The following is a 23,846-nucleotide window of genomic DNA, read 5'->3' on the forward strand; positions in this document are numbered from 1 at the left end:
CATTAATGCAGCAATTCTGGGGTCTGTGTGGGGGCTCTGAGCTTGTATCAGCCCTGGGAGCATTAATGCAGCAATTCTGGGGTCCCTATGAAGGCTCTGAGCTTGTATCAGCCCTGGGAGCATTAATGCAGCAATTCTGGGGTCCCTATGAAGGCTCTGAGCTTGTACCAGCCCTGGGAGCATTAATGCAGCAATTCTGGGGTCTCTATGAAGGCTCTGAGCTTGTATCAGCCCTGGGAGCATTAATGCAGCAATTCTGGGGTTTGTTGGAGGCTCTGAGCTCGTATCAGCCCTGCCTCCCACCAGAGCAGCGCCGCAGCCCCAGAGCTGCTCTTTGATTCCACATCTCCCATGCAGCAGAACAGCAGCCCAAGGAAAAGCAGGTAAAGATCAGAGCCAAACCCTTTACCCGACCTTTTCTGTCTACAAAACCCATCCCAGCTCTCATTTCCCACAACAGGAGGCCCTGGCTTGGTGCTCCCACTTTCCCAGGGGCGCTGCCAAGCCGCAGCAGCCGTGTTTGCTCTGGGCTGTTTGAAGAGCTCGCTTGTGGTGGCACTGCAAGTGAAGTCATGTCCCGAGGGCCGGGGAGGTTGTGGGGAGGTTTGATGGGGGAAAACCGCCGTGTTGTGCCTGGTGACCCAGCCAAACCCTAATTGTGTGTTTAGCACAGCCCAGGCTGGAGCTGTTTCCTTTGCCGCGGTCTTGGCACGCTGCCCTTGGCTGGGATCGCTCGTCCTGTGGTTGGGGCTGCTCAGGAGTCACCCCAGTCATTAGGAAAGGAATGTTAAAGGGCTGTTGTGTAAACCCACTGCTGCCTGAGCAGGCCTTGTTTTCAGTGTAAATCTGCTGCAGGGAATGCTTTAACCTTCATCGTATTTTATTTTTTTTTTTTTATTATTTCATTAAGTAAGATTTATACAGGTAGAGTATTGGAAAGGTCATCTGTCCCTTGAGCTGTGGGAAGAGCTGTGAGCATTTCTCCCTCCCCACTTGGCTGTTATACCCCTGGTTTCAGCTGGGAAAGCACCAGGCCTGGGTTTTGTTGTCTTCTGGGGGTGAATTTATCCCTTCCTGGTACACAGAGCCCCCTCCTGCCCCATTCCCACCCTCAGTGGATCCTCCAGCAGCAGCACCCTGGCCTTTCCCCAGGGGATTGCATCCCAGCTGGGGGAAGCAGGGGGTTATTCCCCTCCTCTCCCCCAGGAAATTTGGCATGTTAGATCTGCAGCAAGGACTCGGGATCTCTGGATGCTTTGCTGCTCCTGTACCCCTGAATTGAGATATTTTATGTCTTTCTTGTTTACTGTATGTGATGAGGCTAAGTGAGGGGTTTTTTGCAGATATTTAAGATCCTCCAGCAGCAAGACCTCAGTGGTTTGCCAGCCAGGGTGTGCTTTAGTGCTCTGCTTATCCCACAGCTCTGAGCATCCCCCAGCACCCAGGACACTCCAGCCAGGCATGGAGCTTCACAGGCCGAGGCAGCAGAGCTGGGAGGGAGCTTTTGCAGCTTTTCTAGCAGCAACCTGTTCTCCAGAGCTTTTCTGAACCCTTAGAACAGATGGCTGGGCTGGAGGCTGAGATGCAAGGACAAGGGACTCATGTTGACATTACCTTTACCAGAGTGCCTTTCATCATTAGCATGTAAATGCCAGCAAACACCCAGGAATTATCCATCTATGATCTCTTCATCAGAAGAGGCCTCTGATCAGGTTAATCTCACTTTCCCAGCGTGGAAAGGAGGATGCTGAGCAGCTGTACCCACCAGCAAGTGGAAGCAGAGTGAATTTCTGAGAGGGGAGGATGCTGTGAGCACCAGGTTTGAAGTGGCTGCCAGTGATTGCTCTGCCTCTTGCACAGCACTGCCAGGGCTGGACTGGCAGAGCTGATGGTGCTGATTGAGCCTGGTGGGGCTGCTCCAGGGGCAGCTGCCCTGGAACGCCCTGGCTGGGTGCTGAGCAGCCCAGCTCTCCCTGTGTCCCAGGCATCTCCTATGGAAAATCCTTTCCTTGGGATTGCTCCTCCTGAGAAGCTGAGAGGCCTCAGGAACACAATGCAAACAATGGTTCTCTGCTGCTGTGGAATGCAACAGGTGCATCTGGGATTGGGCTCATGTGGTTGTTTCTAATTAATGGCCAATCACAGCCCAGCTGGCTCGGACAGAGAGTCTGAGCCACAAACCTTTGTTATCATTCCTTCCTATTCTATTCTTAGCCAGCCTTCTGATGAAACCTTTTCTTCTATTCTTTTAGTACAGTTTTAATTTAATATACATCATAAAATAATAAATCAAACCTTCTGAACCATGGAGTCAGATCCTCGTCTCTCCCCTCATCCAAGAACCCCTGTGAGCACAGTCACACCCGTGGGCAGGAGGGAAGCTCCCAGCCTGCTGCATTTCCATCCTCTCACTGATCTCCTCTCCCTCCTGAGAAGCAGAAGAAGCCAAAGCAAGCGTGGGGGAGGGTGGAGGAAATGTGTTTTAACAGTAAATACGGCCTTGTTATTTATCAATGCAGAGTAATTGAAGTAATTTCATGTCGGTTTTAAATGCAGCACCCAGGGATCTAATCTATCTGTCTAATATTAATGGGGAATATTTGCTTGCCTCATTCATTCATTACTGTTTTCATTAAGACTCTAGTCCCATTTAGGAGTCTGTTTGTCATTTTAAACTCTTCTGTTTTATCTTAGCCTGCCACTATCCTGTTTAACAAGTGAAGTGAATCCGTGAGTTGCAGGCTGGCAGCCTGGGGGAAGGGGCTCTGCTGTCTGGCGTGTGCTGCTCCTGGGGAGCCAGGAGAAACAGACTGCAGGCACTCCCAGGCAGCAGGCCCAGCATCCACAGCCTGGAGATGCAGGGTTCCACAGCAGAGCTGGGGGGCTGAGCTCCCAGCATGGCCATCCCTGCTGGGACACAGCTCTGGAGGCTCCAAGCCAGCCCAGGAAGCTGGGATGGGGTTGATGAGTGCTCAGGGTGCTGCCAGCTGGGTGCTCTGGCTCCTCACAAGGTGTGTTCCCCTCTAAGGCATCCCCACCTTCAGGGGATCACAGAATGGTTTGGGTTAGAAGGGACCTTAAATCCACTCAGTGCCACCCCTGCCATGGCAGGGACACCTTCCCCTGTCCCAGGTGCTCCCAGCCCCATCCAGCCCGGCCTTGGGCACTGCCAGGGATCCAGGGGCAGCCTCAGCTGCTCTGGGCACCTGTGCCAGGGCTGCCCACCCTGCCAGAACAGCATCTCCTCCCACTGCCCGCTGCCAGGGGCTCTGCCCCTGCCCCTGCCCCTGTCCTGGAGCTGGGAGGAGCCCAGGGAGCATCACCTGCAGGGCTGGGCAGGCACCAGGGCTGGAGGCTCCAGGCCTAATTAGGGACCCGAGGAAGGGGAGCATTGTGCTGTTAACGACTCTCTGGCAAAATGCTCTGAGTAAAACAGTAATTTTTCTAAGCACAGCCCAGTTGTGAGTGCTCGTTGAACACCCAATTACTTTGGTTACGACTCCAGAATTATTCCGAATTCTATTTTTGCTGTTTTCTCACCAAACAGAGAGAGGAAGAAGCGCACACTTTATAATTATTCACCTTAATTAATTTTCTGAGCTTCTGTTAAAACTTTTAAATGACTGCAGGGAGCACGCCAGGAGTTCCATGGCAGCCAGGCAAAGCAGGGGCTGTGAACTGATGCGAGATGAAAGTTTCCTGAGCTGGATTGATCCCCACCTGAGCCCGGAGATTCTGGAAGGCTGCCCCACTTTTATCCTGATTAATTAGCTCCCCTGAGGCCTGGGCTAATCAAAGGGCACTGCTCATCAGCTGGTGGCCATGGCAGGGTGGCATCAGAGGACGGTGCCAACACGTCAGGGAGCCACTTGTGATGGCAGCAGTGATGTCCTCTGGCAGGAGCACGGGGATGGGCCCTGGCTGCCCCAGGAACATCATCCTGGGATCCAGAGGGGACTCCCACAGCAGCAGGGAGGCTCTGTCACCCTGGCAGCTGAGGAGAGGGCAGCTCCTGCCTGGATCACCATCCTGGCTTCCAGGAGCTCCTTTGACCCTTTTTGTGCAGTCAGGAATGAAATTGCCACTCCCCTGAGGTGTGGTGGCTTTCCAGGCATCCAGGGACATGGATCCATCACAGCAGGGCCCTGTCCTCGTGGGGGAGACCTTTAGCATCCCATTCCTCGTTTTTGGCACCCTGTTCTTGTCAGGGAGAGGTTCTGTGGGTCAGTTCTGTAAGAAATGAAGTGGTTTAGGGTCCCAAAGGAGAAGGATCTGCTGAGGGTCCTGTCCATCCCTGCATGGGGACACTGAGCTGTCACCAGCGGCCCGGGGGCAGGAGCAGCTCAGAGGAGCCAGGCAGGAGTGGATGTGTGGCTGCACCTCATTATCCCATCCATGAATTTCATGCATTTGCCATTCCAGAAGCTCCTGTGAGTTCCTCAGCCAGGCCTGCACTCCAGATCTCCTTCCAGCGCTGCAGATGACAGAATTTCCTCCTGCCTCGGTGTGGGCACAGCTCTGCCCAGCTCTGGGGGCAGGTGGGCACAGGGTGGCCGTGCCTGCCTGGCCCCACAGTGCCCAGGTGCAGATGGTGTGTGCGAGGCAGGAGGCAGAGCCGGGGCTGCCAGGGCACTTTGGGGCTGTCACCCAGGGCTGGCACTGCTGTGCCAGCCTGAGCAGGGGGCAGATGCCACAGTGGCATCCCAAATGGGATGCCAAGGATCCCAAATGGGATGCCAAGGATGCCAAATGGGATGCCAAGGATCCCAAATGGGAGGCAAATGGGATCCCAAAGGCTGAGCCTCCGGCCACAGCTGGGAGCCCAGCGAGGGTGAGGATCAGGACACCCAGTGCCTGTGCCAGGCAGGGGCACCTGCCCCCGTGCCCACCCTGCAGCCCCAGGGTGTCACTGTCACCTGCTGGGGCAGAGGAGGAGCTGCCAGACCGAGCAGCCCCCGCACAGTCTCGTGCTGGAGATGAAATCCCATTTCCCCTCCTGGATGAGGCTGTGCTGCTCCTGGGAGCTGAGAGCGGGCTGGGATCTCTGCCTGGCACTTTGTTATTCCAACAAACCCCGCTCAGATGTTCCATATTGATGTGATGATTAACTGGAGCCGTGGTAAACCACAGGGAAGTGTTTGTCTGCAGGAGCCCGTGTGCCAGAACACGAGGCTGCTCCGAGCCCTGCCGGGATGCTGGGCCGGATGGATGCAGAAAACTCTGGCTTGAGGACAATTTTCCTGCTCCAGCAAGCCTCACTTCGGGATATTTGCTGTTTTTTCAGCCTTTCTTGCTTCCCAGAGGAGGCTGTCCTTGCTTTCATCACCTCCCTCGGGAGCCTGGCACGCTGCACGGAGGGTCTGGGGCAGCCAAGGAGATGGGAATGTTTGCAGATCTGATCCCTCACTCCAGAGTGATCCAGTCCCTGTGCTCCAGCACAGCTTGTCCCCCTCAGATGTTAATGAGGTTCTTATAGCAGCAAAGCCAAGCCCAAGCAAAGGTTGCCTGGATCAGAGTTGAAGGGGCTCTCTCCGTGCATCTGCAGTGCTGTAATTAAATAATCCCCTCGTAGCCATGGCAACGTTGTCTCCCTGTCCTCTCCCACTCGCTGCTTCTCTGCCACAACTTCCCGGCCTTGATTTGGTTCTGACAGCCCGGGGGGGCTCTGAGAGCCCCTCAGAGTGAGGTGTGGGGCAGCAGAGCTGCTCCTGCAGGAGCCCTGCAGCTGCCAGAGCACTGCCCCTGTGGCACAGGGATGGATGCTGGAGCCATTCCCACCTTTGGGAGCTCCACGGCACCCCGGGGATGCTCCTCTGTTATTTGTGGTTAAAACTCCCCCTTTCCCCTCTCCTCTGTGTCCTGGCTCTGCCCCATGGGTGCATTTCCTGCATCCCACTCACTGCTGCTCCTTCCACACTCCCTGGGGTCTCCACCAGGCAGGAGCAGCAGTTTCCAGGCAGGGATTTCCACAGCCCAAGGCACATTGCACCCACATGTCCTGCTCAGCAAAGCCACAGCGTTCCCACCCCTCCACACTGGGAATTTTCCTGGCAAAGGCAAAGCCCAGCAGGATATTCCACCTGCAGCTCTGCCTGGAGGCACGGGAGGGAGGAGCAGTGGGAAGAGTCTGCCAGACTTTTTACAGCCTCTGGGAAAGTCTGACTTGATTTTCCCCGTCACCCTGACACATTAATGGCTGCAGCTGAGGCGTCCTCCTTGCTCCTTCCCACACTTTTTCACGTCTCCTGCCCCAGCACAAAGCAGAGTTTTTCTCATGAATAAAGGAAAGAATCAAATCTCATTGGAAAGTTCATCAACTTTGGGCTCCTGCTCAGTGAGTGATAGATGGCTTTAATTACACTGAACTAGTTGGCATCTCTACTCCACTCCCCAAAGTCATTAAAAATAGATTTTCTGTTTGAACTCCAGCCCCCCGAGGGGTCTGTGGGCAGCCTGCTGTGGCTGTGGGATGCTCCAGGGGCTGGCTCCAGCCAGGGGAGGTCACAGGACTGGGCTGGCAGCACGCAAAAGCTGTGGAAACTTTGCTTTATTTAATTAATTTATTCCTTTTATTTATTTATTTATTTATTTATTTGGAACTGGTTACTTGTACTTATGTGCTCCGGGGGCTGGCAGAGTTGGAATTTGTGTGTTTTGGAGAGTCTGTATTGATTTTTTTTTTTTTGTAATTTATTTTATTTTGCTGGTGTTATGGGTCAGGCAGTCAGGGACGGTAATAATGAGGCTTTATCATTTAATGGTGGAGCAGCAGGTCCAGGAGGAGAGGTCACAGTTGGGCTGGGGCTGTGCCCTCAGCTGTGAGGAGATCCCCCAGCAGTGCTGGATTCTCGGCCGCTGTCCTTCACACAGATGCTCCTCCAGAGACATTGCTCAAAACCTCGGTGTGGTTTTTAAAGAATTATCATGTGCAGCTCCCGAGCAGAAAAAGAAACGAAGCGCTCAACATCAAATCATCTCTAATGAACTCTTATTCACATAATTCCAACCCTCCGTTATTTATAGAGCGCAGCGAGAGCATCCAGCTCCTCACAAACATGAAACAAGCCCTGAGCTGCATTTAAATCATGGGGACAGATCCTGCCAAGCCTCCCTTTGTGGGTGTGAGCAGGGCATCTGCTCTGCTGGGGGATTTTGGGGCTGGGTCAGGGCTCAGCGTGCTGGGCTGATTTTGGGGCAGCCCAGGCCCCCCCTGGGTGCATCCTGTGCCAGCTGGTGCCTCCCACAGGGAGATTTTTGGGTTGAAAAGCCCAGGTTTGCTGCTGGCTCTCCACCCAGGGGCAGCACTGGTCTGCACTGGTCTGTGCTGGGCGGTCACTGGGCTGGGCAGTGTCTGTAGGAATAGGATGGGCCATCCTGGGGGCTGTTCTGTCACCAGGCCCCTGGGCTTGTTCCCACCCCATCTGGAAAGTGCTGTTTGCCCCTTACAAGGGAGAGGCAAGGCAGCAAAAATCACATCCCCCGTGGCCACCCGAGTGCAGACCCTGCAAGGGCACCCCAGGCCCCTCTGCAGGCAGGAATCAAACCCCAACCCCTCATTTCCACCTCTGAAATTCTCCTCTCGGTTCCTGAAGCCCTTCCCATGCAGCAGGGGCTGCAGGCACTCCCAGCTCTGCCCCTGCCACCCCTCACTCCCAGGGTCCCAACCCGAGCCCTCCACCCTCCCCACGGGCTCCACCTCGGCCAGAAAACTCCAACCCTGGGCGAGCTCTGTTTCGGGAAAAGCTGTTGAGTGGGGCTGAGGAAACAAGAAGAATAGCAGCCCTATTGGTGTCCAGCTCAGAGAGGAACTGGGTTCTCACTGTGTCAACAGCACTTGGCGTGACAGTGGCCGTTGTGTGGGGAGACACTGCTCCTTTCAGCGCGGCTGCTGGGAGCCGGGTGCTGTTGTGACGGACAGAGCCAGAGCCATCCAGCAGTTGTTTGAATTCCCAGCCAGTTGCAGGCATCGCTCCTGGGGCCCAGGAGCTGTGTGAGGCCGGGAGAGGATTATCTGCAGTGTTTGGTGGGGGAAATGGGAGTAGAATGGCAGAATCGCGGAATGGCCAGGGCTGGAAGGGAGCTCAGAAATCATCTGGGCACCTCCTGCTATCCCGGGTTGTGCAAAGCTCTGCCCAGCCTGGATTTGAACACCTCCAGGGGCAGGGAGTCCACAGGCTCTTGAGCAGCCTGTTCCAGTGCACCCCAACCTTACAGGAAGGGATTTCTCCTTGAGTAACCTATTCCAGTGCCCCCAACCCTACAGGAAGGGATTTCTCCTTGAGTAACCTGTTCCAGTGCCCCCCAACCCTACAGGAAGGGATTTCTCCTTGAGCAACCTGTACCAGTGCCCCCCAACCTTACAGGAAGGGATTTCTCCTTGAGCAACCTGTTCCAGTGCTCCCCAACCTTACAGGAAGGGATTTCTCCTTGAGCAACCTGTTCCCGTGCCCCCCAACCTTACAGGAAGGGATTTCTCCTTGAGTAACCTGTTCCAGTGCTCCCCAGCCTTACAGGAAGGGATTTCTCCATATTTTGTACAGGGAACACTACAGGAGCTCGAGATGCAAACCTACCCCTGCTGCTGGAGGTGGCAAGGAATGGGTTGGAAAGGTTAAAGTGGTTCAAAATGCTGGAGGTGGCAAAAGATGTGTTGGAAAGGTTAAAGTGGTTAAAAAGGTTACATATGTCTTTGCTGGAGCCAAGCAGTGACCTGTGGTTAAAGCCTGGTGTCGTTTTGAAGCCTCTGGGCCTTTCAGTGCTGGTAAATAGGTCAGGACTGTGCTGCACCTCACCATCACCATCATTCCTCATGTGCTGTGAGTGGGAGAGGGGTTTACAGCATCCTCCTGTGCTCCCTTCTGTGGCATCCCTGCCTGGAAGGGACAGGGACCTCCAGTGGGTCAGGCCTGGGGGCCCAAGTGGCTGCTGCTGGAAGGGCTCGAGTGGCCCAAGCAGTGAAACCCCCACCAGACCCAGCAAAGCAGTGAAACACCAACCCAGACCCAGCAAAGCAGTGAAACCCCAACCCAGACCCAGCAAAGCACTGAAACCCCAACCCAGACCCAGCAAAGCAGTGAAACAGCAACCCAGACCCAGCAAAGCAGTGAAACACCAACCCAGACCCAGCAAAGCAGTGAAACACCAACCCCAACCCAGCAAAGCACTGAAACACCAACCCAGACCCAGCAAAGCAATGAAACACCAACCCAGACCCAGCAAAGCAGTGAAACACCAACCCAGATCCAGCACAGCACTGAAACACCAGCCCAGACCCAACAAAGCACTGAAACACCAACCCAGACCCAGCAAAGCAATGAAACACCAACCCAGACCCAACAAAGCACTGAAACACCAGCCCAGACCCAGCAAAGCAGTGAAACACCAACCCAGACCCAGCAAAGCACTGAAACACCAACCCAGACCCAGCACAGCAGTGAAACACCAACCCAGACCCAGCAAAGCACTGAAACACCAACCCAGACCCAGCACAGCAGTGAAACACCAGCCCAGACCCAACAAGCTGCCACAATCCCTGTGATTCATCCCCTGCAGCAGCTCCCTGGGAAAGGGGGAGGCAGAAATTGTGAATCAGGGAGGAGAGGGCTCAGCTCCAGCCCAGAGGGGTCCGAGGAGCTGGCAGCACTGCGGGAGCCCAGCTGGGGCTGTCTGTGCCCAGGACTGACCCAGGGGACGGGTGACCTCACATCTCAGTCTCCAGTAATTCCTATTCTTGGATGTCGGAACGAATCCATTTCATTTCAGGCTTTGCCGTCGTGCCTGTGGCTCTGAGGGGCTCAGCGGGCCCTGGGGCTGCTCTGGCTGGCTTGGCAGAGCAGCCCTGAGCGTGTGTGTGTCCCTTGCAGGTGTCCAGGGTGCCCGTGGAGTCCTGTGAGCAGTACACGACCTGCCAGGAGTGCCTGAGCTCGGGGGACCCGCACTGCGGCTGGTGCTCCCTGCACCACATGTGAGTCCAGCCTCGGCTGTTCCCTGGTGACAAGAGCAGCTCTCAGAGCTTCCCAGAGCCTCCCACACAAAACAAGTCAGGCTGAAGTTCCTCAAGTCCATTTTTCCTCCCTTTTGGACATTCCCTGCATTGCAGCTCGGATGCCGCTGGAGATCCCTGAGCTCCCGGGAGAGGTGAAGGGAAATCAGCTCCTGCTTCAGGGGCAGGGTGATGTGGATGGAAAACCAGATGGGAAAATGATGGAAAACCAGGATTTGAACTGGTGGGAATGGAGGCCTGCTGGTTTGCACACCCCTCCTGCTGGTTTGCACCCTCCTGCTCTTTGCCCAAATCCCAATAATGTGGAATTTTTAAAGGCAACAGCAGATGTGATCCTGTGAGTGGGGCTTTGCTCCCAGCGAGGTTTCAGCAGCAGAGCAGAGCACAGGGCCCCTTTAAATCCCCAAAAGGGAATTTTCAATCCTGCAGGGGAGGTCAGGGGGTCCCAGCTCCAGCTGCTCCCGGGGGACCCAGCAGAGGGGCTGGGAGCTGCCACAAAGCTCCGAGGGTGCTTTTCCCCAGGGGAGCTCCAGGAAACCCTCTCTGCATTCAGGAGGTGTCTGTGCCCTTCCTTTCTCTGGCCTGCCATAAAAACCAGCACTTCCTAAGGCGGAAGGGAGCGCACGGGGCAGAGGAGCTGGGGGAGGAGGGACAGAATCCCCCCGGCCCCGTGCCAGCTGCTGGGCAGCCCTGAGTGCCTGGCCAGGGGGAGGCAGGGCTCAGGGGCCCGCACTGCATCTCTTGGCCCCTTGCCTGAGGAGCAGGTGCTGGGGGAGCTGCAGGCTCCTCCACAAACCCGGCCTGGATCCGGGGCTGGGGGCGCAGCAGCTCCCCACTGTGGGTCTGGGTGCTGGGGAAGGGCCAGGAGAGGCAGCTCAGCCCCTGAGCATCCCACAGGCTCCTCTCAGGGACGGGCTGCGGGTGCTAGCAGGGCTCTGAGCATCCCACAGCAGCAGCCCTGGGCACTCTCAGCATCCCTTGGGGGTTTTTAGGATTTTTCCTTTCCAAGCGAGCCCCTACAGCAGAGCCACCCTTGGTGCAGCCTTACCCCAAAGGCCTTACTGCCCCAGCTCCTCTGTCAGAAGGGAATTATTTCCATCCCTGCGTGCAGGAGCAGGGCTGGGGGCTCTGGTGCTGCTCCTGCAGCAGCTCCTCTGCAAGGATCAGCGAGCACTCCCCTCATGCTAATGAGCTGAGTCTTCACAAGCCACCTGGGAGGCAGGTAAAGGTTGTTATCTTCATTTTGCAGAGACAAAACCCTCGATGACAAGAGGAGAGAAAAGTGTCATTTCCTCTGCCCTTTTGGCCATGACATTTCAGCATCAGCCTATTCCCAACAAGGGCTCTTCCCCTGGTGGGATTTCTCAACCCTCCCTCCAAGCATCTGCACTTTGGAGCAGTGATCATTTTTTAGCTTTATTTTTTTAAGCTGTAAATAATTGTGTTTATCTTGCTGTTCCTCAAAGCCTCTGTCATCTTCGTTTGGAGGCCCCAAGTGCTGGAGTGCTTGTATTTAATTTGTCACCTCTCCCCTTTCATTCTCACATGTTCCTGCTTCCAGCTGCTCCGTGGAAGGTGCTGGGCCAGGGGTGATGCTCCCGCTGTGTTTGGGGATGGCTGAAAGGCTGAGGGGTGGAGCAGGAGGTGATTTGCTCATCCTCTGCACGGACAGAGGGATCCTTTGCTCTTTGGGAGCCGTCAGAGGCCTCCAGGAGATTGTTACAGGGTCTCTCCAGCCCAGTGGGATGTGAAGCCTGCAAGACTTCCCCGTGCTGCTCTCTGCAAGTGTGTTATTGTCTCCAAGCCTATTTATCTCTGTTGGGGCTGTTGCCATAAATAGGATGATAAAAAAGAGCCATTCCAGCGAGTCAATGAGATAAAGGCTCCAGTCAAGAGCTCACTTTAGGGCTATCTTAGAGATTCACTTAAACCTCGATATTTCTTCCTTTGGCACCATTCATATTTAGCTCCTTTATGCTCCAAAGGAAAAGGTACAAAAGGAGAGGGTGAGGAGAGCAGCCCCAGCGTTTGTTGGGGATCAGGGGGGTGGTTTGGAAAGGGAACGTGGAAACTTCACTTCCCTTCATCTAAAGCAAACTCCCACTGTTCCACAGAATCCCACAACGCTCGGGTTCAAAGGGACCTTAAAGGCAAATCTGCCACCTGCACCCATGGAGGAGGGCGGGAAGGGAAGGATTTTCCCCAGATGACAGAAAGCAGGGAATCCTGGAGGGCTGCCAGCCCCACAGCGTGCCCTTGGTTCCCAGTGGGTGCCCTGCTGCATTTCCCCCTGCTCCAAGAGCACCTGCAGCAAGAGCAGGGACGAGGAGCTGTGCTGGAGCACATGGAACACCCAGAGGAGCACTCCAGGCACCTTGGCATGCTCAGAGGCTCCTGCTGCTGGGAATGGGGCTGGGAGCTGCAGGATGGCAGCAGCCAAGCCCTGCTGGCAGCAGCTGGAGCTCCCACTCCTGCCTGGGGCTCCCCCCCAGCTCCAGCAGGACATGATTAGGTGTGGGTTTAATTAGGACAGAGGCACCATCCTGTCCCTGCCTGTTACAGCTTTCTGCTTTAGCTGGTGTGCAGATGAGTCCATGGCTCACCCCACGCCCCAGCACATGGACTGGCACCTCTGGATTGTGTCCCAGCGCAGGAATTACTCATGGGATACTCGGGCTTTGTGGTTTTGCTGATCACTGAATATTTTCCAGCGCCCTTTGGTCCTAACCTGGTGCCCAACACCTGCTCCCTGTGCGGGGCATCACCGGGTCCTGCTGTGGAACACCTCCCTGGGGGTTTGGGGTGTGTTCAGTGCTCTGGGGGATGTTTTTGGGGCTCTAGGAGATGTTTTCAGTGCTCTGGGGGGTGTTTTTGGTGATCTGGGGGTTGTTTTCAGTGTTCTAGGGGGTGTTTTTGGTGATCCAGGGGATGTTTTCTCTGCTCTGGGGGATGTTTTCAGTCCCCTGGGGATGTTTTCAGTGCTCTGAGGGATGTTTTCAGTGGTCTCGGGGGTGGTTTTGGTGATCTGGGCATTGTTTTCAGTGCTCTAGGGGGTGTTTTTGGTGCTCTGGGGGATGTTTTTGGTGATCTGGGGGTTGTTTTCTCTGCTCTGGGGGATGCTTTCAGTCCCCTGGGGATGTTTTCAGTGCTCTAGGGGGTGTTTTTGGTGATCTGAGGGTTGTTTCCAGTGCTCTGGGGGATATTTTTCTGCTCTGGGGGATGTTTTCTCTGCTCTGGGGATGTTTTCAGTGCTCTAGGGAGTGTTTTTGGTGATCTGGGGGTTGTTTCCAGTGCTCTGGGGGATATTTTCTCTGCTCTGGGGGATGTTTTCAGTGCTCGGGGTGCCCCTGTGTGGCAGGTGCTCCCCGCGGGACCGCTGTGAGCGGGCAGAGGAGCCGTTCCGCTTCGCCGCGAGCATCGGGCAGTGCCTGAGCGTGGCCGTGCAGCCCAGCAGCATCTCGGTGTCAGAGCACAGCCTCCCGGTGAGCAGCGACAGGGACAGGGCCCTGCGGGACAGCCACCCCCGGCAGGGAGCACTCCACACTCCAGCCTTCCCCCTTGCCTCGGGCACAAGTGTTTTCTCATGAGGTCACACTCACGGAGGGATGGGGCAGCCAAGGGGTCACCCGAGCCAGGGAGAGGGTGGAGAGGGGGGCACAGAAACAAATTCCCCTTCCCCTGGTGTCTCAGCTCACATTTCCCTGCTCTCTGTAGCTGGTGAAGGAGAGGCTTTGTTTCCCAAAAAGCTCCTCTGTGAGCTGGGCTCAGGCCTGGCTCTCTGAAGCTTCCCAGCTGTTGCTGCCCCACTCCTCTGCGGCAGCTGGTCCTGCTGCCCCAGCCCCCCGTGTAGAAATGGTGTGGGGAGAGGGGGCTGAGCCCTCCAGGCCCTGCTTTGCCATGGGGACACTGCCCAGTCATGGTGGGGACACTCCCCAGCTGTGCTGGGCTCACTGGGGACTCTCCTCCCGGCCAGGGCAGGGTGGTGTCCCCCATTCATGCACTGGGGAGGGAGCTGCTCTGAGCTCAGGGCTCTGGGGATGGCCCCTGCTGCTCTCAGGGTCCTGCCACAGGCACTGAGGGTGGCAAAGCTCCTGTAGAGCAACCAGGGGACAAAATCTGCCACTGCCAGCAGTGCTGGCCTGCAGCACCCCAAGGCTCAGCACGGTGGGTTTGTATCACAAAGAACATCCCCGCCTTCCTTTGTCCTCCTCCCTTCCCCATCACAGCACAGCTGGCCACCGACTGTGGGCAGGTGGGTGATTTAAGGGGGATGTTTTGGACGGGAACACAGGCAGGGCTGGGGATTTGAGGGAGGTCTGGGCTGCTCTGCCTGCTGACAGCTCTGCTTTGCTCCCTGGTGTCCGTGCTGCAGCTCAGGCTGCGGGTGAGCGACGCTCCAGACCTCAGTGCCGGGGTCAGCTGCCTCTTCGGGAACCTCAGCGAGGTGGAGGGGCAGGTGTCGGGCAGCCAGGTGCTCTGTGTGTCACCAGCAGCCAGAGATGTCCCTGCCATCCCCGTGGATCAGGGTAAGTGCTGCCTCCTTGGTGCTGGCTGGGGGCTATTTACAGACATGAACGGGATGGGGCTGCTGTGGAACTGCCTTGAGCTGTTTGATTTTCCAGTATCAGTCTCATTATGTGATTGTGACAATGGGAAGATGCCAGCAGCTCACGTTCTAGGGAGCAGACACAGAACTCAATGTTACAACTCACTTTATAAGCTTCTTGACCAATCACACAAAGCAAAAGCACATTGACAGTAGTTCTATCCAACCACTTAAAAGCACAGGTACCTTTGGTTAAACAATGCTTGCTTATTTCGAATACAATACCTACTTGTAAGCCTTAAAACACAACGCACAGAGCTCCATTATTAAGCTTTAACTTCCTTAATATCTCTCTAGATAAACTTTTCTGTAGCTTAGAGAGTTATTCTAGCTAAGCATTAATACACAGACCATTGTTCTATTTGTCTTTGCTTTTCCACAGTTTAAATCATTTCTCTGCTGACCAATCTCATGGCTGCTGCATGGCTCTGCTCACAGTTCTGCTGTCTCTGGGGCCTGCATCTTGCAGCTTTCCCCAAACCCTCTGATGCTGTGGGTTCCCACAGCTCCTGGGCAGTGACACGGTGGCAGACAGTGCAGGGCAGCTTTGGGAGTATCAGCTGAGCAGAGCTGAGCCTTTGGGGCTGCTGCCAGAGAAATTCCTGCTGCTGTCAAAGCCCATTGAGCCCAGGGAGCTTCATCCCCAGGAAATGCATCCCACACAGGGCAGGAGGGGCTGGCAGCAGGGAGTGTCCCTGTCCTCACTCCCTCCCTGTGCTGCCAGACAGCTCCCAGGGCAGGACAGGAGCCGTCTGTCCCCTCCAGGGGGGCTCACAGGAGCTCTCAGCCCTGCCAGGCCGGCTGGATCTGGGAAGCAGCAATGTCCCCTGGGCCTGGCTCAGCACCCACGAGGAGGTGGCTGCAGCTCCTCTGTCTCAGCGCTGCTCTTTGGGCTGGCTCCTCATTAATGTCACCTCTGTCATATTTTCTCTTCCTGAAACTGAAGCACCACTTGCTTGGAGCTCATTTTCCCCTTGGCATCCTTCCAGGTGTCCAGGGTGCCTCCCTGGTGATGTCTTTGTGGTTCTGAGGCATTTTCTGGAGCCTGAGCCTTGGGGAGCCCTGCAGGGGCTTCCCCAGCAGCCCCAAAAGAACAATGTGCTCTCAATGAACCCAGAGCTCAGGCTCCCAGGGAGCTCCACTGCTGCCTCACTTGATTCCAGCAGGGCCTCCTGCTCCAGGAGACAACTCTGGGCCATGAAGCTGTGGAGCCCAGACCCTGGAAGTGCCCAGGGATGGGCTTGGGTGGGGTTTGGGGGATGCTGAAGGTGTCCCAGCCCATGGCAGGGGCTGGCACTGGCTCTCTGAGGGTCCCTTCCAACCCAAACCCCTCCGTGACTGCACAGTTCTGCTCCTGGGCTGGATCTCAGAGCAGCCTCACGTTCTACACTGCAGAGTGAATCAGGGACCAGGGCCAGGCTCCAAAACCATTCCAGGGCCCCTTCACCCCCTGGCTCTGGGGCACTTTGCCACAAGGGCTGGGGTTGGGGGGCATTGCTGGACATGGGCACCCGGGGGGCTCCAGGGCAGGGTGGGGTGGGGTCCTGGGGTCTCCAGGGCAGGGTGGGGTGGGTCCTGCTGGACTCGGGGGGCTCCAGGGCAGGGTGGGGTGGGGTCCTGGTGCTGGGAGGTGCAACCCGAGCTGCCCCAGCAGCAGCAGCAGGGGCTCAGCAGAGGGCAGAGGGCAGTGGGCAGCAGACCCCCCCCTCTGGCTGTGCCAGTGACGAGCCCTGCTCTGTCCCCAGACTGGTTCGGTGTCGTGCTCCAGCTGAAGTCCCGGGAGACGGGCAGGACCTTCGTCAGCACCGAGTTCAAGTTCTACAACTGCAGCGCCCACCAGCTGTGAGTGCCCCTTGCCCACCCCCGAGCAGAGCCAAGAACCAGCCCCGAGCATCCGGGGAGGGGGCGCTGGGGGTGCCACGGGGGGCCCGGGTCACAGGGGGGCTCCGGGAGCCGCCGAGGAGGCAGAGCCGGGAACAACCTCAACCTGCTGGTGCCCCCAAGCTGCGCGATCCCGCAACTGAGAGCGGGGATGGAGCCGGGAGGGATGGGAGGGGATGGGGAATGGGGATGGGGGAATGGGGGAATGGGGAATGGGAATGGGGATGGGGGAAGGGGGAATGGGGGAATGGGGATGGGAATGAGGGATGGAGAAGGGGGAATGGGGATGGGAATGGGGGAATGGGGATGGGCAATAGGGGAATGGGAATGGGGATAGGATAGGGTGGGGGAATGGGGATGGGGAATGGGGAATGAGGAATGGGGGAATGGGGATGGGGAATGGGGGAATGGGGATGGGGAATGGGGGAATGGGGAATGGGAATGGGGATAGGATGGGATGGGGAATGAGGAATGGGGGAATGGGGATGGGAATGGGGGAATGGGGATGGGAATGGGGATAGGATGGGATGGGGAATGAGGAATGGGGGAATGGGGATGGGAATGGGGGAATGGGGATGGGAATGGGGGAATGGGGGATGGGGAATGGGGAATGGGAATGGGGGAATGGGGATGGGAATGAGGAATGGGGGAATGGGGATGGGAATGGGGATGGGGAATGGTGAATGGGGATGGGGAATGGGGATGGGAATGGGGATGGGGAAGGGGGAATGGGGCCCCAGATTTGCTGTGCTGATTAGAATGAGCTCCCCTGGCTATGGAGGTCAGCAGAACGCTCAGGAGAGCACAACTGAGCCATCAGAGCTGCTCACACAGTGCCTGCTCCCTGTGCCCAGCTGGGAGAGCCCTGCCTGCAGAGCTGCTCTGCTCCTCTCCAGAGCTGCCTCAGGCCACGCTGCCACCCCCCTGGTGACATTTGTCTGCCTGGCCTGGCCTTGCTCCAGCAGTCCCGGGCACTTCCCTCTGCAGGCAGCTCAGTGCCTGGAGCCACGGGCAGGGCATGGACTCAATCCACGGGCACAGCTGATCCTTGTGCCACCAAGAGCTGCCACGTGGCACCAGGGGTGGCCTCGGAGATGGAGGAGGTGGCAACTGCCAGGGTTAGCAGCTGTCACAGCTCCTGCCTCTCTGTGAGAGGGGAACAAAACCCACCCAGGCACTCTGCTGGCAGCTGGGTCCCCTGGGGCTCAAAAGGGTCTGTGTTCTTTCAAAAACATTTCATAAGCAGTTATTTTTTTTTTTCCCCAACATGAATCAAAAGCACTTGCAGCACCCCCTGCACTCCGAGGCCAGGCAGGAGTGTTGCTGCTGCCTTGAAGCATTCCTGACTTGCAGAACAACTGATCCCATTTTTGCCAGGCTTGCCTTCTTTCCTAGAAGCTAAAGCCCAAGCCTGGTGCCTGTGCAGTGCCCTGCTCTATTTTACACCAATCCAAGGACGTGCAGCAAATCCCAGCTTGCATTTTACTCTGGGATAAACTGTGAGGCTGCCCCAGGTCTGTCTTTGGAGCCTGTGTGTTTTCCTAAACCCATTTCTCGTTCTGTGCTCTATCAAAACCACCCCCACCAAAGGGAATTATTTTCCCAGGTAAGGCTGAATTTCTGGCACGGCCTGCAGAAGGCTGCAGCCCTGCCAGGGTGCTGGGGGCTGTGCTTAGCCCTGCTCTCCCCCCAGGTGCCTGTCCTGTGTGAACAGTGCCTTCCGCTGCCACTGGTGCAAGTACAGGAACCTGTGCACCCACGACCCCACCACCTGCTCCTTCCAGGAGGGGAGGATCAACGTCTCTGAGGTACCTGTGCTGGTGTCCACAGCGGTCCCAGGGTGAGGGGAGAGACCAGGATCTGACTCCGTGGTTCACAAGGCTTGATTTGTTATTTTATGATATATATTACATTAAAACTATACTAAAAGAATAGAAGAAAGGATTTCATCAGAAGGCTGGCTAAGAATAGAAAAGGAAGGAATGATAACAAAGGTTTGTGGCTCGGCTCTCTGTCCGAGCCAGCTGGGCTGTGATTGGCCATTAATGAGAAACAACCACATGAGCCCAATCCCAGATGCACCTGTTGCATTCCACAGCAGCAGATAACCATTGTTTGCATTGTGTTCCTGAGGCCTCTCAGCTTCTCAGGAGGAACAATCCCAAGGCAAGGATTTTCCATAGGAGATGTCTGTGACAGTCCCACTCTGGGATTCCTCCCTCTATCCTCTGCTTTTCCATGCCACAAGCACCAGAACCCTCTTGGTGTGAGCTTTGAGGGCCTCTCTGGTGCCCAAAAGTGCAGGAGCAGCTTGGAAGCAGAGCAGTGCTGGTGTCACTGAAGTGCTGCTCTTGACCCGAGCAGCAGAGCTGAGCCTCCCCTGCTGTGTGGGAATGCCCAGGTTCATTAATTACAGTAATTGCTGTAGTGCTTTCCCCCAGGGGTCCCAGAGACTCCAGCGCTTTCAGCAGCTCTGCTTTGCTTGCTCAGAGCAGCAGCTCTGGCTGGGCTGGGCAGTGCCTCCTGTTGGGATTCGTGGCAGGGCCTGACTGTGGCTGGTGAAGGAATTACCAAAGAGCACAGCCCCAGATTTTGGAAAAGGGAGCTGGTTTGGGTTCCAACGCCACGGAGCCGGAGCCATCTCTCTTAGCAGCTCATAAAAGGTGTGGGGCTCCCATCCAAAAATGCTTTTAACACTTGGAAAGGCCCAGGCTGTGAATGGCTCTGCCAGCTCTCCTGTGTGTCCCAGGGCAGAGGGATCCGTGGAGGGAAGGGGTTTGTTAGCACAAATTCCCGATTTACCACTGCAAGGAGCCCTTGCTCTGGGGTTTCTGCACTCCTCGTCCTGCCTGATCCCCTGCCTGCCTCATCCACACGGGGTCCTGGTGCTGCAGGGTCCTGCTCTTTGCCCTCACTGTTCCTACAAACAGCTTTGCAGCACCTGAAATGAGTGCAGGTCCTAAAGCTGCAAGGGAAAAACACTTTGAAAGATGCTCTGGAAATCCTGAGGGTGCTGGGAAGTGGGAAAGGCAGCAGTGAGGACATCTACAAATAGGAGAGAAAGAAAGGAGAGGAAGGCATGCCAGCAGCCAGACAAATCCTTGTCAGTGAGTGATGGAGATGGAGAAAAGCAGGGGAGATCAGTCAGTGGTGTGAACACTGAGCTGTCAAAAGGACTGAAGGTTCAGCCAGGTTGGTGCTAAACTGGGAGTAAACTCCACTCCTGTGTCTCCCTGGCTGCCAGGAGATCCAGGGGTAAAGGGCAGAGTCATTTCTGAGCTGTGCAAGGACCTGGTGGGAAGCTGCAAACCCAAGGATGGGCAGCGTGCCTGGGATGGGAATGGGAGCCCAGGGAGCAGCTTCCACCCCAGGAACAGACCAAAGGCTTTCTCCATCCACTCAAAGTCAAGAAAATTCCTTTCACCATATCAAGAGAAGGCAAAACCCTTTGCCTCTCCTCCTCTTGAGTGGTGGGGTGGGTTCAACTCCACACTCCCAGCATCCCTGTTCTCCTCCACACTCCCAGCATCCCTGTTCTCCTCCACACTCCAGGCATCCCTGTTCTCCTCCATGCTCCCAGCATCCCTGTTCTCCTCCACACTCCAGGCATCCCTGTTCTCCTCCACACTCCAGGCATCCCTGTTCTCCTCCATGCTCCAGGCATCCCTGTTCTCCTCCACACTCCCAGCATCCCTGTTCTCCTCCACACTCCAGGCATCCCTGTTCTCCTCCACACTCCCAGCATCCCTGTTCTCCTCCACATTCCAGGCATCCCTGTTCTCCTCCACACTCCAGGCATCCCTGTTCTCCTCCACACTCCCAGCATCCCTGCCCTCCCAGGCTGCACAGGTGGGGCTCTCCCTTCTCTGGGTCCCCAAGCCCAGGATCTCAGGGTGTCTGACAAGTCCCTGCTAAAGCAGGACGATCCCATCATCTCTGTTTTGCTGCTGGGAGCACCCAGGGCTTGCCTGAGGTCACACAGAGGGAGAGGGGAGCAGTTGGAACCCCTGGAAGTTCCTGCTGGGATCACAGGGCTGTCTCCAAAGAACTTCCTCTGTCATCTTCACCTTGCAGAGGATTTCTCACCAGGGATGTTTTGGGGCACCTCACACCTTCCTGGTGATTGGCTCTGGTAAGGGCTGATGATAATGATACAAGTGCTCTCCATCATTTCTCCTCCAGACCTCGGAGCACAGGCAAAACCACCCCAAATAAATGTGTTTGCTCATTAAAGAGCAATGAATTTCCCCTTCACACACAGCCTGGTGATGATGATGCCTTTGCTATGGGCTCTCCACCAACACACAAAGAAGCAAATGCCTCATGGAGAGTTTCCTCTCCTAAACCAATTCAGATCACAACGTTCTCATTGTGTCACGGCCTGATGTATTAGGAAATTGTTTGTGCTTCCCCTGGCTGCCTCCCCAGCAGAGCCAGTGGTGTTTGGAGTGGGGATCTCCGTGCCTGTGCCCTACTTTCAGTCCCCTGTGCCTCTCCTTACGTAAGGTTTACACACGTGTTCACACGGGCCTGCACATCCCTCGCATCTTTATCTTTAATTTAAGGGAAATATCTTGAATATTCCCTTTTACTCCTGGCCCATCAGAGCTGGCATCCCAGTGGGATTGGATGTGTAACGAGCTCCCTTTGATGCTCCCAGGAGTTGTCTGTCTGGAGGAGGAACAAGGGCCCAAAGCCTCAGCCACTTCAGGAGGAGATGGGGGAGAGAATTTCCCTTTCCATGAGCTGTGCTCCTGCTCCTTGCAAGGCTCTGCCCCCAGTGCCCGAGCTGAGTGCTGCCCCTCTGCCCTGCCTGCCAGGGAAATGCAGCCCAGGGAGTTTCCTGATCCCTCCACCTGCCCTGCCAGCAGGAGCTGTGTGCTCAGGTCCAAGGGCAGAGCTCAGGGACAGATGTGGGGGTGCAGAGGGTGTGTGGGTGCTTTAGGAGCAGTGGAGCTGTGGTTTGGGAACACAGATATTCCACAGCCTTTGCAGCAGGGGGATCCTGCAGGACAGAGCTGGCTGCTCCTGATGTTCTCCCTCTGCTGGGAATTTCTAACATGGGGGAACCATCTGAGGTCTCCATTTCCAGGTAGCCAATTCTTTAGGAGCTAATTATTACAGAAGCAATTATTTTCCCATCCTTTTCCTGGTCAGAGCCTTCACTGTCAGCAGAAGGTGCCTGCTCAGACCTTGCCCCCGCTAAATCAGGATTTCTCCAAGAAATTCTCCTGGGTGTGGAGCACTGATTGTCCCACTTTACAAAACCCCAGATCAAGCCCATGATGTCATTTTAATGTGCCTGATGTGGTTTGGCATGTGTGTGTGTGTGTGTGTGAGGTTTTATGATGTCTCTCTCTAAATGAGGAGAAATGTGGATTCATAAACATCCTCACACCCCACCCCAGAGGAGAGCTAGAACCAAATAAATCCTCTTAGCTCCCCAGGATGTGAGAGCCCGTCCCTCTTTGATGTCCAGCGTGTGCTGATAATGCCATTTCCACAGGGGAATGCTGATCTGGGGACAGAGAGTTCCAGATCCGGGGATTTCTGTGCCCTTGGGGCTCCTTTGAATTCCCACTGATTTTGTGGCAACGCCCTTGCCCCTGGCTGTGCCCTTGGGTGCTGAGTGCTGCTCGATGTGCCTTGAAGGAAACCAAACAAAACAAAATCAGCCCTGCAGAGCTGTCCTGGCAATCCCCATCCCAGCAGGGCTGAGATGTGCTGGAGGTGACTCAGAGCCGCAGCTCAGGCCACCAAAGGCAGCCAATGACTTTGCAGGGTCACACCTCACTTTGGGGAGATGCCTTTGCCTGAAATAGGAGCAAAAAGCCTGGTTTCAGCAAAATTCCCTCAGCTCTGAGCCGTGGCCGTGCTTTTATCATCCGTGCTGTGGATGGTTGGTGTTCAGAGGGAGGGAGGCAGGAGGGAAGGGCTGCAGGAGCAGAGGGAGCAGTTCCTGCCTGTAACCCGGGCCAGGGAGCTGCTCCTGCCTCAGCTCCGGGCTGTTCACAGGAGGGGAAGGTCCTGAACATCCCCCTGCCTCCCCAAGTGATGGAGAACAGCCAGGTTAGGGCTCAGGGCTGATGGTGTGGGTTAGGAACTCACCAGGCTGGGCTCCAGCTGCCTTCCTTTCATGTCTGGTTTCCAAGGAACAGGGGCTGCTCTCCCTTCCAGTGGCATAAATGAAGGATAATGTGTTTCCATGAGTGACAGGGACTGTAATTTATATCATTGGGAACACAACTGTGAACCAGGGGTTTACATTCACGTGCCAGATTGGGTTATGTTTATAACTTTAAAATAACGGGCGGCAAGTTAACATTTGTGGAGAGTTTGCGGGGGTTTTTTGAAGATGAAAAGTACAGAAACAGTCTATTTTCTGCCATTTGGGCTAAATCCTGTAGTCAGAAGAATTGCCTGCCATTTCTAGGCAATTTTTTTTTTCCAAATAAGAGCAAAGAGGTTTGACCTACTAAAACTGCTCGGTTAAACACAAATAATAACCATGGGTGCTCTGTTCTGCTCCAGAGACAGCTGCAGAACGTGGGTCTTTAAGGTATTTATAGACCTTGGAGTCTTTGAGGCTAAAAAGTGTTGGAGAAGCATAAAATGTCTTTGTAAATTGTGTGTGCTGATACTTCACAGGCAGAACATTCCCCGAGAGTCTGTGCCACTCAGGCACCCAGCCTTGTCTTCCTGCAGCAGATCTGATCCCTGTTTATTCTGGCTCGGGGAAGTCAAGGAGGATAATGAGAGGATTCTGCCTGTTTGTTTAGAGAGAGGAGGCAATAATGGCCTTTCTAACTCGCTGCAGGATTTACCTCTCATGAATTAAAAAACAAAGTAAACTGATTATGGAACAAGCTGTGTGTGTTCCACCGCCTTTATTCGGTGTTTTCTGGGTGCTTCCAGCTCTTCCCGGGGAGGGAACCAGGATGGGGCGCCCAGGCTGAGCCTGACACAGCGGGGACACGAGGAGGGGCCTTGGCCAGAGCCACAGAGCCCAGCCCAGCAGCAGGGCTGGTGCTGCCAGCCCCTTCCAGGCCTGGGAGATTCCTGTGGAGGGGATCAGCATGGACAGAGGCACTGCCCAGCTGATGATAAATAAAGCCCTGGCAAAATCATTGCTGATGGTAAACCCCTGGCAAAATCATTGCTGATGGTAAACCCCTGACAAAGTCATTTACCTGAGCAGTGGCTGCTCCACCAGGGACAGCTGAGAGAGGTGGTGGAGGGACAAACCACACAGGGTCTGTGGGAAGGGCTGTGTGCGCAGGGATGGGGCAGTGCGGATGGGGCTGTGCAGGGATTTGAGTTTGAAAGGATTTGGGTCACAGGGATGTGGCTGTGCAG

The 23,846-nt window shown here is 55.6% G+C and overlaps 1 protein-coding gene across 3 annotated transcripts in view; it reads left to right on the forward strand.

Moving 5' to 3' along the window:
- Positions 1-23,846, forward strand: part of PLXNA2 (plexin A2) — a 140,319-nt gene that overhangs the window by 69,257 nt on the left and 47,216 nt on the right. For all 3 annotated transcript variants that reach the window (XM_077190609.1, XM_077190610.1, XM_054648973.2), the window contains exons 5-9: positions 9,864-9,964; positions 13,362-13,485; positions 14,376-14,529; positions 16,355-16,451; positions 18,184-18,298. In XM_077190609.1, the coding sequence (XP_077046724.1) occupies positions 9,864-9,964; positions 13,362-13,485; positions 14,376-14,529; positions 16,355-16,451; positions 18,184-18,298 (591 nt within the window). The remainder of the gene's footprint in view (positions 1-9,863; positions 9,965-13,361; positions 13,486-14,375; positions 14,530-16,354; positions 16,452-18,183; positions 18,299-23,846) is intronic.

The sequence above is a fragment of the Agelaius phoeniceus genome, chromosome 25 (genome assembly GCF_051311805.1).
Source record: "Agelaius phoeniceus isolate bAgePho1 chromosome 25, bAgePho1.hap1, whole genome shotgun sequence".
NCBI classification, from domain to species: Eukaryota; Metazoa; Chordata; class Aves; order Passeriformes; family Icteridae; genus Agelaius; species Agelaius phoeniceus.